The following is a 27285-nucleotide window of genomic DNA, read 5'->3' on the forward strand; positions in this document are numbered from 1 at the left end:
TTGTTGCTTTACTTTTTATGAATTTTCCTAGAAGAACTGCTTTATTTAACTCTTTTTTGTTTAGTCTAGCTCTGTGCTTCGGTTTTCATTCGTGCCTTCATTTATCACACACAAGAGGACCATTTTTAACTTAGAATTTTATATTGACTTATGAAAACATTCATGGAGACTGCAGTGTGAAGCAACATTAGATGAGGGTTGAGCAATCAAGAAAAAGGTTAACTGTATTCTCACAGGCCTGAAAAATTATTTCGGCAGCACTGCTTCACTCTATTAGCATTGAGAGGTGACCTGGAGGCAAAATGGCACAAGATGTACGTGCAGGCCGTGTCTTCAGAAGAGTGACAGAGATCTATGTTTGTTTTCCATCTAGACCTGTAAAGTGACCCCACCACAAATGGCCTATAGATTTTAATGTCATTAAATGAATACAACACCTTACAAAAGTCTTGTCGCCTGTAGAAGCTTTAGGAACAACAAATAATAACTGCACTTCTAGTTGAACGTTTAGTATCAGATGTGGCTTATATGAAAGGCAAAGGCCTTTACATTACGCTTATTTTACCAAAATAAAATATGATCATGCCTTGATTTTTAATTATTTTATTAGGACAGTAAGGTCTGACTTAACTTAGACAAAAATCTTGTCACTTAACAGACATAATGTGCAGTATAGAATATAAAGTCATGGTGCAGTGGAAAAAGAGTTAATATTGTGTATGACTCCCATAAGCTTAAACATCTCTGCAATGACTCAAATATTTTAATAATAAAGTCATCTAGAATGGTAAAGAAAGTGTTCTTGCAGGACTTAACTTCAAGTTACGCCTCTACTACAAGTAACGCCCCATCATGTTATGCCCCTGTCTTGAAGTCTGCAAACAGACCCTACTCGGAAATACTGCACTAATTTATATTAAAATGAAAAAAATTCCATTTTCAATGGGGAAAATGTATGTTAATTACTGCATAAATATACATTTTACCACAAAACTCTCTTAAAATTATATAAAAATTATATAAACTTGATTAAAAAATAATAATAATAAAAATAAAAAAACAGTGGGTACTTTCCAGGTGTTCAAACTTTTTTGACTAAGACTACAAGTTTGATTCCCAAATAAGGGACACCAGAGGGTTAAAGCTGTACTAAAGACCACACCATCTAACAGGGATGATGATTCATTTCAGCTTATCTAAGCAAATGGACATTTTTCTTTGAAATGAAATTTTAGTTTTTGAAGCACTTAATTTAAAACTGATCTGGATTTCAATGTTGTTTTTTCTACATGAAATGTTTTGAACAAAATCTCATGCATAGTATACCTTAAATCAATGTTGCAATAATTATGTGGATGTGCATTCAATGCAGGTGCACCAGCAGCTAGCTCTCTGCAACTCTCACATGGTTGTCCACTGAAGCTAAGCAGGGCTGCACCTGGTTAGTACCTGGATGGGAGACCGCATGGGAAAGCTAGGTTTCTGCTGGAAGTGGTGTTAGTGAGGCCAACAGGGGGCGCTCAACCTGCGGTCTGTGTGGGTCCTAACGCCCCAGTATAGTGAAGGGGACTCTATAATGCTTGGATGAGACGTTAAACTGAGGTCCAGACTCTCTGTGATTGTTAAAAATACCAGGATGTCCTTTGAAAAAGACCAAAATTTGCTCATTATGGCAATTATATCATAACTGGCTTCCTCTCCACCAATCAGCTGGTGTGCGGTTTGGCGCAATATGACCGCCACCGCGTCATCCAGGTGAATGCTGCACATTGGTGGTAGATGAGAAGATACACGCATTGTGTAAAATGCCTTGAGTGTCTAGAAAAGTGTTATAGAAATTTAAGGAATTATTATTATTATTATTATTAGTATTATTATTACTATTATTATTATTACTATTATTATTATTATTATTATTATTATTATTATAATCTCCAAATTGTGAATTGTGTCCTCAGGTTAGCCACATCATTTTTAAAATACATCAGGTTTTATCAAATTATATTTTAAAAAGTGCTGTCAGTTGTGTAAGGTGTTTTGAGAAAAATCTATCAAATTAAAAAGCAGTTAATTTAAAAATAAATGTTATTTCAGAATCTCAAGTAATTGTACATCACTGGTAATAATCCCCTTTTTAAAAATGTCAAAGTGAATTCGTCTTTTTAACAGGGTTGATTTTGCAGACTGTTGCGGAAATCTGAAAAGTTGAGATGTTTTCAACTGGGAGCACCTGGAAAGCATATTACTCCCAATATGTGCGCACAAGAATATTGGAAATTATGAACTTGCATGTGGAAAAGATGCAATATGTGAATGGCCCCTTACGAGGGCACTTCATATGTGTGAACAACAGGAGTGCCAATGCAATTATCCACTCTACGTTCTCTCATTTATAATACATATTCAAATGTCCTCCAAACAAACACATGAACTGATAATAATAATAATAAATACGCTGTAAACATAATTACTCAGCAAAAATATCTTACTTAAGCAAAAATTTGTCATTTGAATTCGAGGCATTATTAGACTGTCCAGAATTAATCATTATACTAGATGTGTGCATTCCTAGTGAGTGCAAGAGGGAAGATACTGATGTGAAATATGAGTTATTTTTAGTGGGAGCGGAAAAAATCTTTCAAGAGTGTAACTGAAAAATCGATTCCACGCAGAGCTTTAGATCACTGTGTTTCGTTTACTGCGGACACTTTACAAATGATTCATGTACTTGTGTAGGTATGCTGCCTCATGCAGTTGTGCTGTCAATGTGTGTGTGTGTACCTGTGCAGTGTTGTTGCAGACGGCGGATCTCAGAATGAAGGCCTTTCAGTGTGTTGGCATGGTCTTGCTGCAGGAACAGCAGGTTCTTCTGAGCGCTGTGCAGCTGATTCTCCAAGGTCACACTCACTGAGGCCATGATGAAGATCTACAGTCACACTCACATGTAGAAATAAACTCACTCACTCACACACTCATACGCACACACACACACACACACACACACTAGCCCAGGAGATCTGTAAACACAACAAAAGAAAAGACGTTTAACACCAAAAAAATGGCATGGCATAATTTATCACTGTTTGTAGCCTTTATTTTTATTCAATGAGTCTTTTTTCAATGCTGTAAATCTAAATCTGTTCAAATTAAAAACTATTAGTTCTAATCTGTTAAAAATGTATATTGTTTAAATATATCTAGATTTTGTGAGATACTTCCAACATATGGAAGTAAAACTGACGCAGCTTCATTCTCCACACTATAGATGGCAGTATTGCACATTAAGCTTATCGAGTCTGTGGCTGCAAATCAAAGAGAGAAATCATAAACTTTTTTTAAATTGATTAAACTGGGGAGTACAGAATTATACATAAAACAGTAAACAAGGGAATTAACAACAAAAATTAATCATGTATACTAAGCATTTTGTCCAGCAGTTGAGGTGTCTTGGTATTACTTAACATAATTGTTTACAATTTGGTACAGTCAGCATACAATTTGTTCTGTGGATGTGGTACTTGCCAAATAAAATGAGAATTTTTGTTATTTTGTCCATTTCCAATAATCTAGAGTTGCAATCCATAAATAAAGTCATTTTATCAGTTATATTGATCAATTTATAATAGACTTTAAAAAGTAATAATAAAACTTGGGACAAAACTCCATTTAATATGGAAAATATTCCTTTTATCACGTGCCGATGCTTTTATTTAGAACATAGTTTAAATCAGCCCTCAATTTGGCGACCTGCTCTTGCATGTGTTTTGAACCAGGGGTGCAATACCTAGTTCAACCACTGGGTGTCAAATGAACACCTTAAATCTGCATTAACAGTATATTATTTGCTCATTTTTGGCCTATATGTATGACTTCATATACATTCATTCATTTTCTTTTCGGCTTAGTCCCTATATTAGTCCGGGGTCGCCACAGTGGAATGAACCCCCAATTTATCCAGCACGTTTTTACGCAGCGGCTGCCCTTCCAGCTGCAACCCAAATCTGGGAAACATCCACACACACACACACTCACATTCATACACTACGGACAATTTAGTCTACCCAGTTCACCTGTAGCGCATGTCTTTGGATTGTGGGGGAAACCAGAGCACCCAGAGGAAACCCACGCGAACTCAGGGAGAACACAAACTCCACACAGAAACGCCAATTGACCCAGCCGAGGCTCGAACCAGCCACCTTCTTGCTGTGAGGTGACAGCACTACCTACTGCAATGTATATGTTTATAAATGTCTACCCCAGTAGGACTGTGATTCACCTGTATTGAATAAAATTAAATGAGATAAATATGATATATTTTATATTTGTGAAATCCAAATATGAACTTCAGTGTCATATGTAATTTGTATATATCGCCTTATCACATTTCTATATTTAAAAATCTACTATCTGTAAGGGATTACAAGTGTGTACTTACATGTTAAACTTGTACTCTTATTGGTTTTTCTATGTCTTTTAGGCCAATGGTTCTCAAAGTGGGGGTCGGGACCCCCAGAGGGGTCGCGGGACAAAGAAGGGGGGGTCGCCTGGTGATTTCCAAAAATCGAATTATTTTTATTAAACCATAAGAAATATCATATTTTACCCATAACCTACTGAAGAGAAAAAAAATTGTCGTTTATAGTTACCATATACTAAATAGTTACTATATTAGCTTATAGTTCTATTAGATTGCAATGAATTATATTATATTACAGACTAGATTAAAGATCAATAGCGTCAGATGCAGCAGATTGATTTAATAATACCAGGTTAAACTTTTTGGCCCATTTACAGCACTCAGATACATTTTAAAAAATTAAGCGAAGAATAGACTTGGGTCTACTGGTGTGTGTGTTCGCCATTGCATGCAAGGTTTCTATATTATATTGGGGGTCGCGAGTCACTGGCATTGTCATTTTGGGGGTCGCAGGCTGAAAAGTTTGGGAATACCTGTTTTAGGGGATAGACTGAAACGAAACCGAAGTTGATAGTTAAAGATTTTCTGACATTTGCTGTAACACTTTTAACGACTCCCATTCTGACATTTGCGGGCGACACTTTTTACTGCAGTAAACATCTGAATAGGTGAGGATGTCAATTTTCACAAAATAAACATTTTCAAAGATGGAAAATTTGGAAGTATCAAATGGCACTAAGAAAAAAAAAGGTTAATCGACTAATGATATGCACTCAGTGTGATTTCTCACATTAGACTGCTCTGTATTTTGCCCCATGTTATATTTGACCTACTGTACCTCTTGTTGTGTTTTGTTCATGAAAATAGCTGACACTTAAATTAATTGTCACTTGATGTTTTGTCACATTTGCACTTGTTATTGATGTATTTTTTTAATCCAAAAGCCACCGACTTTTTGTAAAAGTTGAATTATGTATGTTTTTTATTATAATAATTATTATAAAATCTTTATGTTAAAATAAAAATTTCAAGGCCTTTGGCATTGACTAAAATTTAGATTTGGACCTCTGAATCAACAGAGAGCCCTTAATTTACAGTGTAGGATGGAGGGCCGCATCAGATTCTAAAAACCATATGATTGGTCAGAAATCAGAGTGCAGAGTGATGTCATCAAGTATTTATGTTCTAAATTTGAATGATGTCATTGTTTAAGAGCACACTAGCAATCCAATTAGCAAACTATCCATCCCAAATAGCATTCGAATATAGATTTAGCATGTCCAAAATGTTAATTGTTAATTAACATTTAACCAACTGGAAAATATTGTAATCACGTTTTTACGACGTAATACATCATTTGAAACAACAATGAACTTTTATATAGATGTGTTTGGTCATTAACTTCTGAATGCCCAATTATGCAAACACCTGAGATTTTCTCTGCATGAAAGACTTGCGAATGGCAGATTAACTTGCTGCTGCTTCTCCAGTATGGAGAATCCCCTACATCCTGACGTTACACACTCAAAAGCATATATTTTTTTCTCACAAAATTTGTTTAGGACATAGTATAAGTAGGCAAATTGGAACGCATCATTCAACATCTTTAATTAATTTAAAAATTAAATATCAGAATTTACATTTACTACATTACTACATTAACACTTTTCTGCAAAGCCAATATTTATTTATTTAAGATCACACATACACAGTAAGCAGCACAAGCCTCCTTAAAAAAAACCAAGTGAAGTCAGCAGTGGTTAATGTTACGTTTACTCCAGGACAAATGCATTACTGATGCAATGGAGCGACGGCCATAGTGAGGTCAGAAGACTGTCCCACTCTCGCACAAACACAAAAACATTACAGCAATCAAATTATATTTACTCTGATTATCACAAAGTCCCTTTCCCGTATTCTCGTCCCTCTGTCTGAGAGGAGGACAAAGAGCTATATTTAGCTAATGACAGCATAATGGTTGGACATTACGTAATGCCTTTCAGATGAGGCAGAGGAGCGAGGGAGGGTCTGTAGTATTGATTTAAGGCAGAATGCTGCTTTACACAGACAGCGCACTACTTAGGGATCATCTCCCCACCCCCGATGCGCTCTTAAAGAGGTCATATCATACATATTTTATCATTTTACTTTACTCTGATCCACTTAAAATGTATGTAGGGCTGTGCGGTATTTTGAATATTCATGGTATATTGCAGCGATTGTGCTTGTGATTTAAAATTAAGCAGTCATTAATGATTTAGTGCGCTTCTCAATTTTCCTAAAGTGGTGTGTGATTAGTATTCCCGTTATTTCTTGTCTCGTGAGTTTGTTTGATGTTTTATTTGAGTTTAATTCAAGTTTAGATTTAAAGGGCACCTACAGTACGATGAAAATCAACTTTTGTAAGCTGTTTGGACTGAACTGTGTGTAGAAACAGTGTGTCCACTGTCAAATTGGAGTGATATAAACACAACAAGTCTCTTTTTAAAATTTACTGAAGCTAAAATAGGATCTAAATTCCAGTGATTTGAGGCCCACCATAAAGTATCATAGGAGTGCGGTTTTCCCCGCCCACCAAATTGATGCCATGTCTCCATAATAACATGTATACACATGTCCAAAGAACATTTTTTTGCAAGGAAACTGGGATTAAATCATATATTACAACTCTTTGATCAACTCAATAATTAATTTCATAAGGTTAAAATGTTTTTAAAACAAAGCATGTTTGTAATAAAGTGAGTAAAATCGCCTTGTAATTATTAACTGCTATAATCACCACAGCCGCATGGTGTCAGTAAACGTGCATGTGTGTGTTTGTGATGCAATCGGCATTTGTGTTTTCCTCATCATTTCAGAAAGGCTTGAATAGACTCCACCACAAATACATCAAATAAACTAATTTGGTATTTTTGACTAGTGACTTTATTTCAGCTTCATCCGTGTCTTTCTCTATCACTGACTGCTGTTTATCTGACATAATGCATGAGAAACAGACTTGCATGTTGGAACTGTGGGCTAAAAGAGGTAAAAGAGGTACCCTTCAAAGTTTAGATTTACTGAAACACAGCGTCATTTGTTTGTGTCATGACTCAAGTTTGTGAATCTTTCTCACATATTAAAATTGTACGTTCGCCTCACGATGGTGCAGTGGGTAGCACAATCACCTCACAGCAAGAAGGTTGCTGGTTCGAGCCTCAGCTGGGTCAGTTGGCATTTCTGTGTAGAGTCTACATGTTCTGTCCTTGTTGGCGTGGGTTTCCTCTGTGCTCAGGTTTCCCAGAAGTCCAGTTCATTTAAGTGACGTTGGAAGAAATTATCTTCATCACCAAATCAGTATGTAGTATTTGAATGAATGCAGAAAAACCACTGTGATGCTAAAAACATGAGGGGGAAACTAATTTAGTGAAAAACATGCTTTGATTATTAAAATAAAATCTTGCAGTGACTTTAAGAATAGATCCGTTTTGGGATTTTATCTAAAATGCAACACTGTAATGTTGTACCTTGGTGTAAATAAAAGATGAGGGATGAGGGCTCTTCTAACTTGCTTACATTTTTGTTTTGTTTTTGTTTGTTTAAATTTCTATTAGGTAACACTTTTTTTGATGGTCCAGTTGAGTATTAGTAGACTGCCTGCTTAATATATCCGTTGATACTGCTCTGTCAACAGACATTTAACTGACTGTAAGAAACTTTGCAAGTACATGTCAACTTACACTGGCCCTAACACTAAACCCCAACCCTAACCCCAACCTAACAATCTACTTGTAATTGAATGAAAATTAGTTGGCATATAGATGCAATGTAATTTAAATTCAACAAACGGACCATCAAAATAAAGTGACCTTCTATTTTTTATTTTTTATTTTATTGCATTGCATTTTTAAATGCATTAGAAATGTAATATGATTATTTTATTAATATTTTTGGCAATGCAATCCAAAAGATTCTGACCTTTTTTTTGTTCCTTTTTAGAGATAAACCACTTACTTGAGGACAAAAATATAGATTTGTGGCTTTTATGCTTTCACAGTTCTAAAGTAAAGAATGAACATCAGAATGAACCGCCAACTTATCCAGCATATGTTTTATACAGCGGATGCCCTTCCAGTCGCGACCCAACACCCATACACTCTCGCATACACACTCATACACTGCATAGCCAATTTAGCTTATTCAATTCACCTATAGCACATGACTTTGGACCTTGAGGGAAACCGGATCACCGGAGGAAACCCACGCTAACTGGCCCAGTCGGGACTCAAACCAGCAACTTTCTTGCTGTGAGGCGACAGTGCCAACCACTGAGCCACAGTGTCGCCTGCCAAACCCGTGACTTATTTTTAAAATCAAAGAAAATTCTGATTCTCCTGATAGGACCCTTTTAAACCACTTTGCCCATTAACATACTATTCCAATTAGAACTTACTAAAATAACTCACTTGTGGGCCAATTACTAATCTATCAATTTATTTTTTGTCTGATCCTACCAGAAGATAACACAAAGGTTCCCTTACTTGACTTGTAAAAAAAAAAAAAAAGCTTTGATTTAATGAAAGAATCTCATAAAGCCCTGTGCAGTTTAACAGAGATTTGACCGCCTCCATCATTTTAAAGCAGACTCTCTCCTATGGGTGCAGTTTCTTCTGTCATCCTAATGCAACAGATAAAAAGCTGACAAATCCAGTCAGGCCGAGAGAAGAAATGCGGATGCCTCATGGGTGGGTTGAGGGTCCGCATTGTTAATCACACTTCACTATTCATTCTGCTACGAGATAACAATCAGCTTCCTGCTCTCAGGAGGAAAAACGTGAGTCTACAAAATGTGAGAAATCGCAGTGCAGGAACAAACCGCTGCAGTTTCTGAGTAAAATGGGCACTAGGGCTACATACAGTATTAGACTCCAACAAAGACTAGAACAAAAGAAACTGGAAATAAAAGGGATTTCTTAAGAGTTTTTGTATTGTTTCTAGTCCAAATATCTACAAATTCTTAAATCAAGAAGCATTTTCTAGACAAGTAAAACATATTGTTTTGCATTTATAAATAACAAGTCAAAACTAGAACCTAAAGTTTATTGATAAACTTTGATGTTGGCTTGAGAAAGCCAACGTGACTGCACTAGGACTAAGAATGGCAGTTGGCAGGAAGCACGGTGGCGGTTGCTAAGTGGTTGCTAGGCAGTTGCTAAAACAATTATGGCATTGTTAGGTGGTTGCTAAGCAGTTGCTAAATGGCAATGCTCGTGTACATGTTTGATCAAATGCTAATACTTAGTAGGCATTTCTAGCATATGTTACTGGATTTAGATAATCATTCATAGCACGTAGCTAATCATTATTAGCACTTGGCTGCCATTATCACTGTTACCATGCATAGTACACAGGAAGTCCCATTTGCCAGCATGAGTCAAACAAGCCATTGCCCAGGTCCCTACGATGTTCTGATGTAGAGATATTGCTATTTTTAAATGGTTGCTAGGTTATACTGTTTTATTGCTATGGGGAATTTTGACAGGTTAGTGATTCAAAGCTTCTTGGCAATATGAGTGATCTTAATCAACCCCGATGTTTCTATGACAGTCTTTATGAGTGTCAAAAACTGGACTTGAACATTATGTATTCCTGGTGTTGGGTTGTGGCTGGAAGGGCATTCGCTGTGTAAAACAAATGCTGGATAAGTTGGCAGTTCATTCCGTTGTGGCGACCCCTGATTAATAAAGAGACTAAGGGAATGAACATTATGTAAAAATGGCTTGCTGTATTTTTTGGAAAATACAATGCTTAATAAGTGTGAAAGTGATACATGCAAAAATGGCTTGCCATATCAGTAAAAAATATGGAGTTTAAGTCAAAAATGGCTTGCCATATTATAAGAAAAATAATGCTTAAAAATTATTTATTGGAAAACTATAAGTCTGATAGACCTTAAAGATATAGCAACAAAATCTAACGCATCTAAATACAGCTTTTGGCTAAATTTGGGGCTTGTATAAATTTTTTATATGACCGGATTATAAAAATTTAATATTTAACATTTTTTATTAAAAAAACAATAAATCTTATAGGCATAAGGAGATATAGCAACAATCTTGAATGTAGAAAGCACATTTTGACCACATTTGGGCCTTGTGGCATGAACGGCCTAGGAGGAGATACGTTTGTTTTCAAGGACAGAGTAGCATAACAGTATGTTGGCTTTCTCAAGCCAACATAATTACGTTTTGTCAAAAAGCAATCAAGTCTAATCTAATTCAATGATTTATGCTATGCTAAACTAAAAGTAGGGCTGCTCGATTTTGGGAAAAATCATAATCACGATTATTTTGGTCATAATTGTAATCACGATTATTCAAAACGATTATCAGTTGAAGTCAAAATTATTAGCGCTCCTCAGAATTTTTTTTTTAATAAATATTTGCCAAATTATATGTTTAACAGAGCAAGGAATTTTAACAGTATTTCCTATAATATTTTGTCTTCTAGGCTTCTTTGTTTTATTTTAGCTAGAATAAAAGCAGGTTTAAATATTTTGAAACCCATTTTAAGGTCAATATTATTAGCTCCCTTAAGCAATGTATTTTTGATTGTCTGCAGAAGAAACATACAATGACTTGCCTAATTACTCTAGTGAAGCCTTTGAATGTCACTTTAATCTAAATGCTTGTATTTTGAAAAATATCTAGAAAATTATTATGTGCTGTCATCATAGCAAATATAAAAGAAATCAGTAATTAGAAATGAGATATCAAAACTATTATGTTCAGAAATAAGTAAAAAAAAAACTTATTTCCATTAAACAGAAATTGGGGAGGAAAAGGGTTGCTAATATTCAGGAGGGCTGATAATTCTGACTTCAACTTCATTTTTACAGTTATGTTCCACCCTTCAAAGGAAAGAGAAATAAATACAACAGAATAAAAATATAAAAACAAACTGTGCTTTAAGCATCTTCACTGTAAGAAAAACATTTTCGATTTTCGATTAATTGCACAGCCCTAACTAAAAGTGCTCACGCTAGACTAGGAGATTGGCTGAATGGATTCAAAAAGGATAAACTCAACTGTAAAAGTTGTAAAATGATCCTATTCATTTATTTATGAGCCTTTTTTATGTGCCGTGTTCCTTTAGAAACTTTGTTTTGTCTGGACAAACAGCATACTCAGAAATAACAGCACAGAGCTAGGGGTGTAACAAATTTCACAGTTTGGTTTGGTTCATCGTATTGTGCTCACAATAAAGTTTAGTTTGGTTTGGTTCAGTTCAGGGTGCTTGGTAGCGCAGTGGGTTAGCACATTCGCCTCATGGCAAGAAGCTCGCTGGTTCGAGTCTCGCCAGGGTCAGTTGGCGTTTATGTCTATCTATCTTATCTATCTTATCTATCTATCTATCTATCTATCTATCTATCTATCTATCTATCTATCTATCTATCTATCTATCTATCTATCTATCTATCTATCTATCTATCTATCTATCTATCTATCTATCTATCTATCTACCTCTTATTGTTATTCAAATATGTAAGTATCAGAAAAAAAAGAGTCCCCAAAACAGAAATATTTGATTATCGTTTATATCACTGTTGACATTAGACTGTAACTAAAGCAACAACTGGCAATTGTATTATTGTACATTGTAAACAGTTCTGTTATTAGCACAAGCTTATTAGCATTAGTTTCAGTTGTGTTCCCACTTTAGCCTGAAACTACGTAGCACAATTACAAACCACCCTGAAATTTTAGGCATGGTAAAGTGCCATTCACATAGTACATCTAAGAGTCTAACCACACCGAAATTTTCCATTCCGAAAACACAAGGCACACAACACTGCCTTTTTTTGTTGATCAGAGAAAAAGAACTATGGTGCGCTTTTTATGTCGCTAGAAAACGACTGAATCAGCTGCGTAAAGTGTTGCTGTTGATAGTAATATAATTTTAAAATGTAATAGGCTGATTCCAGCGTTATGGACGTGACATTTGCAGTAAAAAAATGAAACGTATATTCTCAGAGAAGGTATATGTTAACAGTATATTGAAATATATGTTTATATTTTTCTTACCCCTTAACCATGGAGTTCAGCCATCAAAAAAATATCAGTCTATGCAGGTGTTTTATATTTAAAATGACGGCAAAATGAACGCGTTACGGACGTGACAAAAAAAAGACATGAGTTTTGTGAGTTGATATACTTTGTGAAAATTCTGTGAATGAAAATGCAGAAGCCAAAAAAATATATAACAGTCAAAAGGATAAGGGTTGGCTCTGCATGGGACATATATAATTAATTTTATTTAGTTTTTCATTTTTGCATTAATGAGGAAAAACTATCGTTACGGACGTGACTTGTCTTCGTTACGGACGTGACTGCTCTGAAATTGACAGTTGACACATTATGAAAATCAGATAAATGCTTTTAAAACTTGACCAAAGACCTATTTGTGGATATCTGTTGGGTGTGTAAACCAATAAACTTTGACCTCTGAGACATCTGAATGGTAAGGTTGCACAATTAATCAAACTTAAATAGATATCACCTTGTTATATTTAATTCGTATTATGGCATGTGTGTTGTTAAAGGTTAACGCACGTTCGAATGTTCAAAACTCAATTCGGTAACAATGTTGCATGCTAACATGGTGCTTTTATACTCTGAATAATATAGAATTGATAATAAACATAATCAGCTATAATGGGCCTATGTTTAGCAGGCTCCTAAAGTTAGTGTTTCCAGACAAACTTGAATTAAATCATTGCCCGACTGTTGCGCAAGACCGTGTCTACGTGGAGAATATTTAGAATCTAGTTTTGTCACAGATATGGCAATATTATATTTGACAAAGTTTATTTTAGTTTATTCTAGTTAATGTGTTTGTTGATGGAATAAATAATTTAATTTCTCCACTCGCGCTTGCTTTCTTTTTCTCGTCGGCAGTCACTTCAGGACAGGTTGCAAAAAGTTCATACGCACCAGGGTGAGAGAGAAAACTTTAAAACTTAAGAAAGGTTTTGTGTAGGCTATGTTAAACAAGCATAGAAAAATAGTCATTGGTTGTAGGCATGTACGATGGATGACTATAATGTTTATATTTTTAGGCTATAGTTCATAATCGATTGTGTAAAATATTGAATTAAATATTTACAGCTGCAGGTCCTATCGATTTTCTAACAAATTTAATACTCATATAATGTAGTTAAAGCTTAGATCAATATCAAAATTTTATTCTTATTTTTTTCTTATTCTTATTAAAATAATTTTAATAAGCACTCAAGCGCATTTGCCGGGTGCTGGAAATCTTTAAAAATGTTTCAATTTTAATGTAGGCTATAGCCAATTTTCAAGCTTTGAAAGTGCTTAGATTTTGGATAAAGGGCTTGGAAAATGAATTGTGTCGCATTGATAATTTATCTTTATAAATAGTTATTTAATTAATGAAATAAAAAACATATTTATGCTCTGCATGAAATAAAACTCTGCTGTGGCCTGACCCGCGGCGTGCGCATTTTGAGCGGTGGGAAAAGACCAAATGCATGGAGGTTATTGATTATGCGCCTTGCGCGCCTCGCGTTTTGTCATTGCGCGCTTTGTGCGCTCCAGAAGAAAAGCATGTTACCTCAGTGGCGTCTTTCATTCTTCAATCAAACGAAAGCAGAGGCGGGGTTTCCTTGGAGGTGACAGCAGTGTCAAGATGACTACGGTGAACTTTTTAATGACGGAGAGACTTGTGGTCGCTGTTTTAAGTCATCCAAAGTTGTATGACTTTACAAATCTTGAATTTCATAATGTTATTTAAAAAATTCAATTATGAAAACATTGACAGCAACACTCGCGCACAATAGACCAGCTGATTCAGTTGTTATCTATAGTGACATTCAAAAGAGCACCGTGCTCCTTTTCTTCTTGTCAACATAAAATGCATTGCGGAGCGCCTCACGTCTCTGGAATGAAGAAGCGCGTTAGTTGTGATCGGCTTCTATGAGCAACACATATTTGTTAACTCGCATGACAGTAACACGTGCAAACACACGTGCTTACAGATGTTTTTTGCCAAAAAAGCTAAATGAAAGAAGGATATTCTGGCCACAGTTTGACACAGGAATTTACACAGGAGTTGACGAACCAGCGCTGATCCTGGTCGTCTGTGCTGCCTGGAGCCGCGTCATTAACTCAACTAGGCATATTCATGATTTAGTGCAGACTACAATCAACAAACCACCCTTTTGTCATTTGGAAAATAACAGTTATTAATAGTTCTTATATACATTTTAAATAGCCTAATCTACAAATCAAACAAAGACAAATATTTTATGATAACTTCGCAACCAAACTGATGCTTTTTACATGCATTTTACAGCTTATAAAACATGTATGCAAATTAATGCAGTATCACATGTAAATAACAAAATTGTTATATGCTTAGCCTATACTTTACAAAATGTATAGGTTCAAAGCCTTATGGTTCATTGTCATTATCTTTCACTATAGGCAGCGCGTGCGCACATGAACCGCAAGTAAGACGGAGGAAATAGGTTAATATGGCCAATTATGGCAATATGTAAAATGTTGTTTTCTTATTAAACATTTATTTCTGAAATGTTACTAAAGTGGTTTATAATTAAATGAAATGTTCAGTTCTTGATATAACATATGGATGTTATGTAATGTAAGTCAGTAATTGTAATGCAGCATCATAATGAACAAATATGCGCTAGTCATTGGCTTATATTAATAAGGAATTCAAAAAATGGTCTCGTCCGTAACGCAAAATTGTGGTTGTTTAGAGAAAAGACCTGAGATGAGTTGGCGATCATAATTAGTATGGACATATTTTGGCTTTGTATACAAAGTTTCATTTTATTTGTTATAATATTTATTCCACAATATAAACTTTTTCATTAAATCGTTACGGACGTGACGTGACCGAAGCTGCGTGATGTCTTAAATATGTAGCTGATAAATCAAAAGGGCAATAATGTTATGAAAAAGTAAGGATAATTATTTATACTACAGACTCCAATCCTTCTGCAGAATGATTACTGTTAACATAAAGCATGGAAAAGGTGGATCTTTAACCCCTTTTTTGAAAGCACGAAAAGTGGTTGGATGATAATGAAAATTACCATTGGCACAATCCTCATATTTCATGGATAAACAAAACAATTTCCTTAAAAATTCAACAAGAGCACATCATAACAATAAAATATAGACCTTAATAAGCAAATTGAAATAGGTTTTGTTATTTTGGTCAAAAGTTTATTTTTTCATGATAAGGTTGACATTTTCATGGAATTGCTCAATAACATTGTGATATTTAAGATTTGTGAGTCATTCAGCACCGGATAACTCAAAACAGCGACCACAAGTCTCTTTTCTATCTTCAAAACTCTCCATTGTTGTCTTGACAACACAAACACTGCCGCCATCTCAATAGAAACCCCGCCTCTGCTTTCATTTGATTGGAGAATGAAGAAGAAGCGACTGACGTAACATGCTTTTTCCACTCAGAGTTGACTTTTTTGTCTGCGAGCGCACAACGTGCAACAGCCAAAATGCATGGCCCTGCAGGCAGTTACAACTCGAGGTGCACATAGTGCTTGAGCAGCGTGTACAACGCTTGCAGCCTTTAGTAAACCATTCAAAAAAGGCCCCTCTCAACGCAAAAAGTGCCTTCGGTGTGATTGACCCCAAAAAGTGCTTTTGGTGCTTGCGCTCCAATGTTGTTTAATGTTGCTAGGTGACCATAAACAGTTTTTTTTTCAGGGGATGATAAACTAACTAAACATTACTGCAGCTTTGTTACAAGTTTATAATGGAGTAAATTTAAAAGCCCCGCAGTATTTGGGTGTTCTGACGTAATTAGTCTACTGAAATGTGCATTCCATTCAAAGTAAGAAACTGATCAGTCAGTTCTTGTCATGTGACTCGTGGTGTGCTCATGGCATTCTGGAATGTTCAGATGTTTTCATCTGGGTGCACCTAGGGGAAAAAAAAGCGTTGCGCGTGCAAGCCGCGAGCCTCCATTGGAAATAATGAACTTGCGTGAGGAAAAGATGCAATATGTGAATTGTAAACAACAATAAGACAACTGTGCTGAACCATGGTGGACTGGTACCCCCTTTCACACAGTGATACAGGTAAATATCAAGAAAATTTCCGAAACGACTTTACTGGTAAATTTAAACAAATGCTGTTCACACGGACAAGGACTGTGCAGATTTTTTTCCAGAAAAGACCATTTACACATCTTTTCCAAAATACCAGTAAATTCTGACATCATTAACCAGAAATGACCTCCAAACGGCCGCACTTGTATTTGTAAACATAGAAGGGGTCGGTCTTTTCTTGATGCTTAAGCTTTTCTTTAAAGCTTTATCATTCATGCAGCTGCTTTATCCCAGAGACATGCAAAGGCAGAGTGAACCGCAGCTAAATGTTTACACATTTAACTGTATCACAGATTTTGTGGATGGATACGTATTGTGAACAACTTCATATTTTATTTTCATAAACAGCGTGGATGTGAATTTATCTGATTGTCTGGAGTAGATGTCTCAACACAGCGTTTTAAACATGAACGTGCTCTTTCTGGCAATTTTTTTTCACACAAAGCAGCATTCCGGCAAATTACCGGTAATGTTACAACTTCTCAATCCGGAAAAATGGCAGAACACATTTACCGTTATTTTCTAAAAAAAAGCCTGTTCACACATGATCCCTTTCCAGAAAATTGCCGGTAATTTTCCAGAAAGGTCTGTATGTGTAAAAGGGGCTATTGTGTGTGCACATGATGTCATTACTCTGTGTTCTGGTTGTCAGTTTCTCCATAGCTAACTATATATATATATATATATATATATATATATATATATATATATATATATATATATATATATATATATATATATATATATAGTTTTTTTTCCAGTCCAACGAAGTAAACATCAAAAGAAAAGAGTCCCAAAACCAGAAATATCTGATCATCGAACATATCACAATTTACACTACACTTACATTAACAAGGCAAGGACTGATGCATTTGTATTCAATTCCGTTATCAGCACCGCATTGGAAAATGAAACTGACTGAATCAGACTGGCACTGAATAGGAGAATTAAGTAAACAGAACCGTTTGGCCCAAAAGTGGCTACAGATTATTGATCTCAAAATGTAGTCTATAAATTCGGCATATAAAGAAGCATTATACAATTTTCTGTATCCTGTGGTTGCTCAAGCATTTAAGTGGTACCAAATTTAAACATCAAAATTCTACATTCCAATTCAGTCCAATCACATGGGACCCAAGCCATATTGACACCAGGTTTCTGGCAGATTTAGTTTATTTTATCTCTCGTAAAATCAGGAGGCAATATGACCCCATATTAGGAAAGTTAATATCGGTAATCAGAAGACGCTCCTAAATGTTTGTGCTGTGTGTTATTTTGTTTGTTTTTTAATGGGTGCAATCTCAGTAGATCAACTGCAGAACTTTCCACTTGCTTTTATAGGTCTGCAGTCTCATGCTAATTTGCTTTGTTTAATAAATCTGCTCATTAGACTTTATAGGAGAAAATCTAAACCACTTCCAGCGTCCCTCAGTGGGCGGTTTATCTGGACACTACAACAGTCTATACTGCAGCTTATTTCTGGTTTATACACGGTTACGGTTTTCTCACAAGATCAAGATGAAAACGCAAAAAAAATGAGCAGCCAAAAATGGTAACGTGCCTCAGAAGACAAGAGTAGATGCCTTAAACACATGCTCACTCTGACAGGCTAACCACAAGCCTCCACAAGACAGACACAACAAACGCAAGGAAAAAGAGCAGGTCTAAATTCATGCACAAGACAGAAAGAGAAAACAAAACACTATGGGTTTCGGGATAGAATGTACATATATTTAAAGATGGTAGATAGGAGTACAAAGAAGGTAAAATCATGTTTGGCTGCTAGTGGAATTCATGAAAAGCCTATGAGCATGAATGAGTAATGTTATGCTGTGTGGGTGCGGCACAGAAGACTCTGCCATGCTCTTTTACTAATTCACTTGCTGTCTTCCCTCCTCATGTGTCCTCTCTCTTTCTCTCACCATCTCCATTTCTTCTCATTCATATATCACATCATGAGGATGATTTACTAATCATTTGTATGCACAAACAACGAAGCTTTCAGTTTGTTGAGTGTGGAGCAGGAAGGCAAGAAGGTCGAAAGCTCAAGTCACAGCTAGATCAGTTGGCATTTCTGTGGACTTTGCATGTTCTCCCTGTGTTTGCATGGGTTTTCTCACAACCCCAAGACATGCGCTATAAGTGAATTGGAATAAACTAAATTGGCTGAATTGTATGAGTGTGTGTGTGAATGAGTGTGTATAGGTGTTTCCCAGTACTGGGTTACAGCTGTAAGGGCATCCACTCCATAAAACATTGTGGTGACCACTGATAAATGAGGAATTAAGATGGAATAGTTGGCAGTTCATTCCACTGTGGTGACCCCTGATAAATAAGGGGCTAAGATGAAATAGTTGGCAGTTCATTCCACTGTGTTGACCCCTGATAAATAAGTGACTAAGATGGAATAGTTTGCGCTTCATTTCACTGTGGTGACCCCTAATAAATAAGTGACTAAGATGGAATAGTTTGCGCTTCATTTCACTGAGGTGACCCCTGATAAATAAGGGACTAAGATGGAATAGTTGGCGCTTCATTCTACTGTGGTAACCCCTGATAAATAAGGTGCTAAGATGGAATAGTTGGCGGTTGATTCTACTGTGGTGACCCCTGATAAATAAGGGACTAAGCGAAAAGAAAATGAACGAAGAAATCATTCAAGATAAATAAATGCTTTTATAGTTGTCATTGACTGATTTTAAAGGGCACCTATGATGAAAAATCGACTTTTGGAAGCTGTTTAGACAGAACTGTGTGTATAGTGGGTCCACAGTCATATTGGAGTGATAGACACTCTCCTATTTATGGCGTGACGTACGAATACATTTTCCCAGCCCACCAAATTTATTGACAATCGCGTATTATGTCTCCTTGCTCACGTGCACACGCGCAAACTTTATAATGACATTGTGTGTGATTCATCATTGCAGAAAGGCTTGAATTAACTCCACAATAAAATATATCAAATAACAGTTGGGAAAGTTATTACTGTAGTAAGGGAGATCTGCTTCATTCTTGTCTGTCACTGTGCCGTTTATCTATGTGAAGGCTACACGCATCAGGTCAATACAAACATATCTCTGACACACACATCGGAACAATGGGCGGGGAGAACTAGCTTATTTGCATTAAAGCACAGGCAACAAAAACAGCTACAATGTGCACACATCACATTTCCCAGATTTAAAAAGGTATAATAAACAATCTGATGGGTATTTTGAGTTGAAACTTCACAGAAACATTCTGGAGACACAAAAGACTTGTTTTCAAGGGCACATAGATTACCCTGTTTTTCATATTTATTATAAGAATGTGTCTGTAAAGTTTCAGCTCAAAACACCCATCAGAGTATTTATTATAGCTGTTTGAAGTGTCTCTATTAAAGCTGGGAAAAGGTTGTTGCTGTTTTTTTGCACTGAGCCTTTAAGGCTAGTCATCCCCGCCCACCGTTCCCATGAGCCTGTCAGCAACATGCCTTAATCCCCGCCATCGGCTGCCTCAGGAAGCAGATCTCACATAACGTTTGTGAGAAATACTACAGTAAGAACTTTACCAATCAGTATTAGATGCATTTTTTGTGGAGTTGCAACAATGAGTTCAAGCACACACAGCGCAGACACGCAGACACACACACACACACACACACATAGCACAGACACGTAGCGCAGACACACACATACATACATAGCGTAGACAAGCAGACACCCACACATACACACACACATAGCAAAGACACGTAGTGCAGACATGCAGACACACACACACACATAGCACAGACACGTAGCGCAGACACACACATACATACATAGCGTAGACAAGCAGACACCCACACATACACACACACATAGCACAGACACGTAGTGCAGACATGCAGACACACACACACACATAGCACAGACACGTAGCGCAGACACACACATACATACATAGCGTAGACAAGCAGACACCCACACATACACACACACATAGCAAAGACACGTAGCACAGACACACACACATACATAGCATAGACGCGCAGACACACACACACATACATAGCACAGGCACACACACACACACACACACACACACACACACACACACACACACACACACACACACACACACACACACACACACACACAGACACAGACAGTGAGAGAGACACGCGGCTGTGCTGATGAAGTGAATCTGAAGTGAATGCCTGTTCTTCATTACACACGTGCACACGTTTTAAAACATGTTAAACTCGTAAAACCCACTTTTGATCACGTCTGATGATTATTGATGATCCTAGCAAACTAAACAGACCTTTTATTCCCGGTTGCTTTGCGCTCATCCTGTCTTGTCGATATGATTTTATGCATTACTACGGAGACATGTTAATGCGCGCAGCTGTCAATCAATATTGGTGGGCGGAAGGACCGCACTCCTACGTAAGGTTGCAGTCAGTCTGAAAACCGCTCCAATTGGTCCACCGTTTTTATGTTGTTAAATTTGAAAAAAGGGACTGGGTGTGTTTATATCACCCCAATATGACAGTATATACACTATACTTACACACATGTATGTCCAAACAGCTTTAAAAGTAGATTTTTCACCATAGGTACCCTTTAAATCTTGAAAAAAGGGTAAAATAGGTGCCCTTTAAGAAATGAAACATTGATGTACAGAGCTAACGAAGAAAATAACTAAAAATAGTCAAATACATGGGCCAGATTAGCATGTGAAAGGTTAATGTTTAAAATAAATCACCTATTAAGTCTTCAAGTGTTTAGTGCTGATGAACAGTCATTGCAATACAACAGTCTGAATGTTGTTAATTGCTGGCAATTGCTGACGACGCCTCTGGGCAGCCCTAAAGTCAGTCTGCGGAATTCAGTGTAAAGATGCTATGCCCCATTAAACAGTTTGCTTCAGGTTTGGTTTCTGTGCCGTCTATGCTACATGTAAAGATGCTTTTAGACATTTCTGTAAAGATGCTTTTAGACATTTCTCATAATATCTGCCCATTGCATAGAAAATAATTATTTCATAAGAAAGTAAGCTGGGTGGCACAGTGGCTCAGTGGTTAGCACTGTTGCCCCATAGCAAGAAGGTCGCTGGTTCAAGTCCTGGCTGGGCCAGTTGACATTTCTGTGTGGGGTTTCCTCCGGGTGCTCCGGTTTCCTAAACACATGCGGTATAGGTGAATTGAACAAGCTAAATTGGCCATAGTCTATGTGTGTTAATGTGAGAGTGCATGGGTGTTTCCCAGTATTGAGTTGCAGCTGAAAGGACATCCTCTGCGTGAAACACAGGCTGTAAAAGTTGCCGGTTGATTCCGCAGTGGCGAGTTTATGTGTACTAGTGGTATTCCACTGTGGTATGAAGCAAAAGCTAATATATTAAATTTAGTAAATCATATATTACAATGTCTGATGTCAGAACATGATTTTAGAAATATATTAAAATGTTATTACAGTATTTTTTTTAAAAGTGCATTTTTTACATTTTCTTTATCATTCCTATTTCAGAACTTCAGAAATTGATCCAATATGCTGATTTGGTGCTAAAGAAACATTGTTCATTATATCAATGTTAAAACAGGGCAGCTTCATGTGTTTCTATTTTTCACTTTATTATTATATGTGTTAGAATCTTTGTTGAATTTCAAAATTAAGGTCAAAAGTACAGAAATCTTTTGTAATTACATAAATGTCTACTTTCAGTTTTGATCATTTAATGCAATCTTGCTGTGCACTTACAGCAGGGACAATAAGTATTCAACACGTCATGTTTTTCCTGGTAAAAATATTTCTAAAGGAGCTGTTGACATGGAATTGAACCAGATTTTGGTAAAAACCCAAACAATTCAAACATAAAAATAAAAAATAAAAAAAATCTGAAATATTTGCATTAAATAACAGTGGAATGGCACAAGGAGAAAGTACTAAACTTCTGAAATGTATTTGATACTTGGAGAATGTATTGTGTATGGAGAATAAAGTCATGCATTGCTCAGGTGTGATTTTATTCAACAGAGATTTTTTCATAAACTTCAAAAGAGGGTAAAAATCTTGATAGTTCTATATCTCGTCTATCAAATCTGATGTTTATTTTGTATTATTTATTGGATTCAAGTCAGGTGATTGGAATTCTGCAGCTTGATTTTCTTTCTCTGAAAGCATCTGAGAGTTTCCATGGCTGTGTCTTGGATCATTGTCTTGCTGAAATGTTCACCCTGTATACATCTTCATCATCCTGATAAAGTAGATGTTGGACTGAAACAGTTGATATTAATCTACAATGACGAAGAGCAGAGGGTTGCTGAATAACTACTGAGAGATTTCAGCTGCCGTCTGGGCTTTCACTGCCTTTCTACACCTCCCTTTGTTCATGTGATCAATGCTTTTTCCGTGTCATTATATTTTTTTTTTTACACATAACTTCATTTGTAAACTAATTAGATTTGTTTTCTTTGCATATATGGATACCTTTGGTTCTTACCAACATTCACGGAAGTCAACGACAACTTAAGAAATATGTTTTCTGAGAAAAATGGTCACAAGTTCAATACTTATTTTTCAAGCTATATAAATAAATTGTCTCACAAACTCAAACATTGATTATTACAATCATTTAATGTTTATTAAATTCCACCATTTGCCACCACTATGTTAACGTGTTGGTAAAAAATGGGTGATTTTATTTAAATTTTACATTTTATGAAATTCACACTGACTGTACCACACCAATACTTTGTTCAATATGGCTGCACAAACAAAGAAGAAAAAAAAAAAGATTTTTAGATTAATTATTTTTCAATGTGATTCAAAAGCTAGTAATCTTCCATATTTTACGCACAAAATAGGGTATTTTTATGTACTCACATGTACCTGAAATAGGTGAAAATACATATGTGACTCTTATTTGTTTTCATTAATTCACCTTTAGTAAACACGTTCACCGTTAACCTAAAAAAAATAACTTATTGCTACAAACCATTTAAAGTAAGTAATCTATATGAGTATTGTGAACTTACTCCATTTAAGTTGAAGTAATGAGGTATTTAATTAAATCATTACCTTCAACACTGAGTTCAGAACTCTTTTAAAATGAGTAGAATAACCTTTTAGTAAATTTTGAGTTAGCAACACTCACTTCATTTGATAAAGTTGTCTGTTGGGTTTTACAGTATATTAATCACAACAATAATGAATAATTGAATCATTATTTGAATCAATTCAAAATGAGTTGAATTGTAACATCCAACTTAAACTGACAACCATTTCCCTCCTCTTAAATACAAATTACAATTTTGGATCCTGCTTACTATGTTTAAAACAAAGCTAAATCTGATACTCATTCATATGTTTGCCTAACACAAACAGACAGTAAAACACGTCTCATATGAACAATCTGATGAAGAACTATGTTTTCCATGTCATACAGTAGTAGGTGGACACCTACACAATCCACTTAAAACATCAGCTGGGTGTCATTAATAGAACATCTGATCTCTCTCTCCCAGCACAACACACACAGACGTTACACACAGCGAGAGTGACTTTGCCAAGGTCAAACCTGCTGTGCTTAAAAAGATTAAAAAAGTGTACAAGACGGCAGCTATATAACAAAGGACGTTGACAGATGACCTCCATTACTCAAGACAGAGAGAAAAAGAGAGAGATTACGAGGCTGAGTACAGAAGGTAATACTATGAATAATTTATGAATATGGGAAAGTGAAGCAAATGAAGGAGTTTGTATGACTATTATGAGCAATACCAGAATTAAAGTATACAACTGTGATGATGTCATCAACAATAAACCACGTGAGCACTTTCTGAAATAAGAGGAGCCCTTCTCAGCACTCAGCATGACATCAGAACTGGATCATACAATAAGGTTTTAAAGGTATAGTTCATGCAAAAATGGACATTTTCAGTTAATGTATACACCAGCCATTAAAGATGTAGGAGACGTTTTCTTGAGTAGAAGTTCTAGCTTAGCTCAAGTTTAGCTCAAGCAATGAAATGGCCCTTGAAACTAAAGGATTGGAATACGCAAGGAATTTATACTTTTGTATTGCGTGCTTGTGGTAGGTCCAGTGTAGCTTTTAGACCAGATTTGCACGACCCTGGAGATCTAACTTCCTGCAGTGTTCAGCTCCAACCCCAATCAAACACAAGTAAACCAACTAAGTAGAATCTGAAGGAGCACTTGGTAATTAAAGACAAGTGTGTTTGATCAAGGTTGCAGCTAAACTCTGCAGTAAAGTAGATATCCAAGAACAGGGTTGAGCATTCCTGCTTTAGACCGATGCAAAACCTTCACCGTACTCTAACGTGCACCTTTTAAAAAAATTTACTACACGTAATGACAACCTGGAGCGCAAGATCTTTGATTGGCTTGGTATATCTGTGATGACTGTGTATGGAGATGAGAGCTGTGGGAGTGGAACGAGGCCTGTCGACAGAGTGCAAGTCAAGTGTCCCGTGGAGGATCTCCAGAGGTACAGTACACTTGGTTTAGGTGTATTCTACGATTGAATCTGTTGAATGTTCTTCCTTAAATGAGTGTGAGTTTGAACTCCTTTTATTCATCAATAATCGATACTAAATTTATAAAAACGTCCACAACAATTGAGCCCTGTTGAGTGCGTTCTTAAACAGCGGAGATCTGCCATCGTTTTCACATGCTCAACTGAAATGACTGTGATTGGCCGTGAAGGTCATCAGGTTACCAAACTCACTGCTGTTTACTGAGTGCAAACACAGATACAGGGACACTGAAGTGTTTCAAAGTCACGTCGATCACCTGGTTTGTCTAAAAGCTGACAAACAAGCAATCCGTTCCAGTGTCCCTGTATTTGTGGTTACACACAGTAAACTGTGGTGAGTTCGGTGAACTGATGACCTTCACGACCAGTGTTTCCTCTAGGATTTTTTCTAGCTGTGGCGGCAGGTCCATTTTTTTACACAGATCTACCAAATACCTGTGGTGTTATTTCAATGACAAATATCGTGTGCGCAGTGTTAGAATTCGAGATCGCATTTATGTAATAACCTACATGTACGAACATGTGAATCTCTGCTTCAGTGCCGATTTCTTCTGCTCGTGCACAAAACTTCTTGCACGCCCCCTCAAATATAAGCCACTTAAAGAGCGTGCAGATCTTCTTGTGCGCTCTCAAACAAACGGTGCTGAGTGCGATTTAGTGCATTTATGTAATGAGGATGTCTCCAACATTTATTAGATTTGCTAGGAATGTTTATGAATGTGTTTGCTGGCCTAACACATCACGTAAATGTCAGCCAGTCGGTCAGTCAGTCAGCACGTAGCCTTAAAGGGTTAAACAAATGACGCACAGCACTACTAGGGTTACAGAAAAGTTCGCACTGTTATGATTCAATTACCCATTAATACGTTTTGGTGTGATAATTACCCACTATTAAAAAAATAAAATGTTTTGAATGAGAAGCTTTAATGTAGCCGTGGATGAATTTTGGTGTGGCGCTCCAATATAAAAGAATGAATGTAGCAGAAAGCATGACAGTCATATCTGTTGAGCACGTGAACACAATAGCAAATCAGTGATGTTTAAGAACATGTGTAACAGTTGCAGTGGCGCAGTAGGTAGTGCTGTCGTCTCACAGCAAGAAGGTCACTGGTTCGATCCTCGGCTCAGTTAAAGTTTCTGTGTGTTTCTTTGCATGTTCTCCCTGCGTTTACGTTTTCTCCGGGTGCTCTGGTTTGCAAAACTTAAAATGCTCACATAGTTATCAGTTACATGCAGTGAATGCACCATGGAAAACAAAAGTCACTGGATGCTGAAGTATAAATTGAACTTCAGGTTGAAGCTTGAATTACTGTATACTTCAGTGTCATGTAATCGGCTTACCCTCATAATGCATACCTTGCATGTAGCTGATGCTGTTGAGAAACCTTTGCATTCTTCCTTAGGCAGTGGGGTTTCTGTGTTAAACTGTGTTTAGTTTTTTTTTTTAAGTGTTTTGAGATTAAGCTAGAAATGTGTGCAATGCTAATGTAGAAAAAAAGAAAATCTGGTTTTCCTATTGTCTTAAGGCTGAAGATTGAAGGTTTTTTTGTTTATAATATTTTTATTATTCAATATTAATATTATTATGGATATTTTGACTGGCAAAAGAACAAAAGAAAGGAGTGGTAACTGTTGTCTAGTGTAGGCCAACAGTACTGTATGAGTCACCAAGGACCAGCTAAAAAAAAATCTTTCTACGCTACAGGTGGCTTGAGGGTGAGTAAATTAGCAGCAGATTAAAAAATAAAGGTGTGAACTACCCCATTAAGGCCAATTCAAACTAGGATGATACCTATATTGAGCAGATTATTTTGTAATGAGCAAAGTTAGATTTTGCCAATATTGTGCAGCCCTAATTTAAGATGGTCCAAAGACAATCCTGATCTTCAATGCAAGCAAGAACATCTGATGGTCTGCAACACATGATCACTTTCATCAGTTGACTTTTTCAACAATAAATACTTTTTTATTATTATTAATTTTTTGAAACATTCTGCTTACTGCCAGGGTTAAAGGCTTCAAAATCAATAAAATTACAGAATTATAGTTTATAATATAATGAATCTATATTTGTAATCCATTAATTATTATTAGACATTATGTCAAAGTATATACTAAATAACATAAACCTTACTTTTAACTTACAGTTAAACTTGTTTCTTTTATTTATTTACCTTTT

At 36.2% G+C, this 27285-nt stretch overlaps 1 protein-coding gene across 2 annotated transcripts in view; it reads right to left on the bottom strand.

Annotated features, from left to right (window-relative positions):
- Nucleotides 1-27285, bottom strand: part of ccdc92 (coiled-coil domain containing 92) — a 62445-nt gene that overhangs the window by 21174 nt on the left and 13986 nt on the right. For both annotated transcript variants that reach the window (XM_073909770.1, NM_001037705.2), the window contains exon 2: nucleotides 2782-3017. In XM_073909770.1, the coding sequence (XP_073765871.1) occupies nucleotides 2782-2917 (136 nt within the window). In that variant the 5' untranslated portion in view covers nucleotides 2918-3017. The remainder of the gene's footprint in view (nucleotides 1-2781; nucleotides 3018-27285) is intronic.

This window comes from Danio rerio, chromosome 8 (assembly GCF_049306965.1).
Source record: "Danio rerio strain Tuebingen ecotype United States chromosome 8, GRCz12tu, whole genome shotgun sequence".
NCBI lineage: Eukaryota > Metazoa > Chordata > Actinopteri > Cypriniformes > Danionidae > Danio > Danio rerio.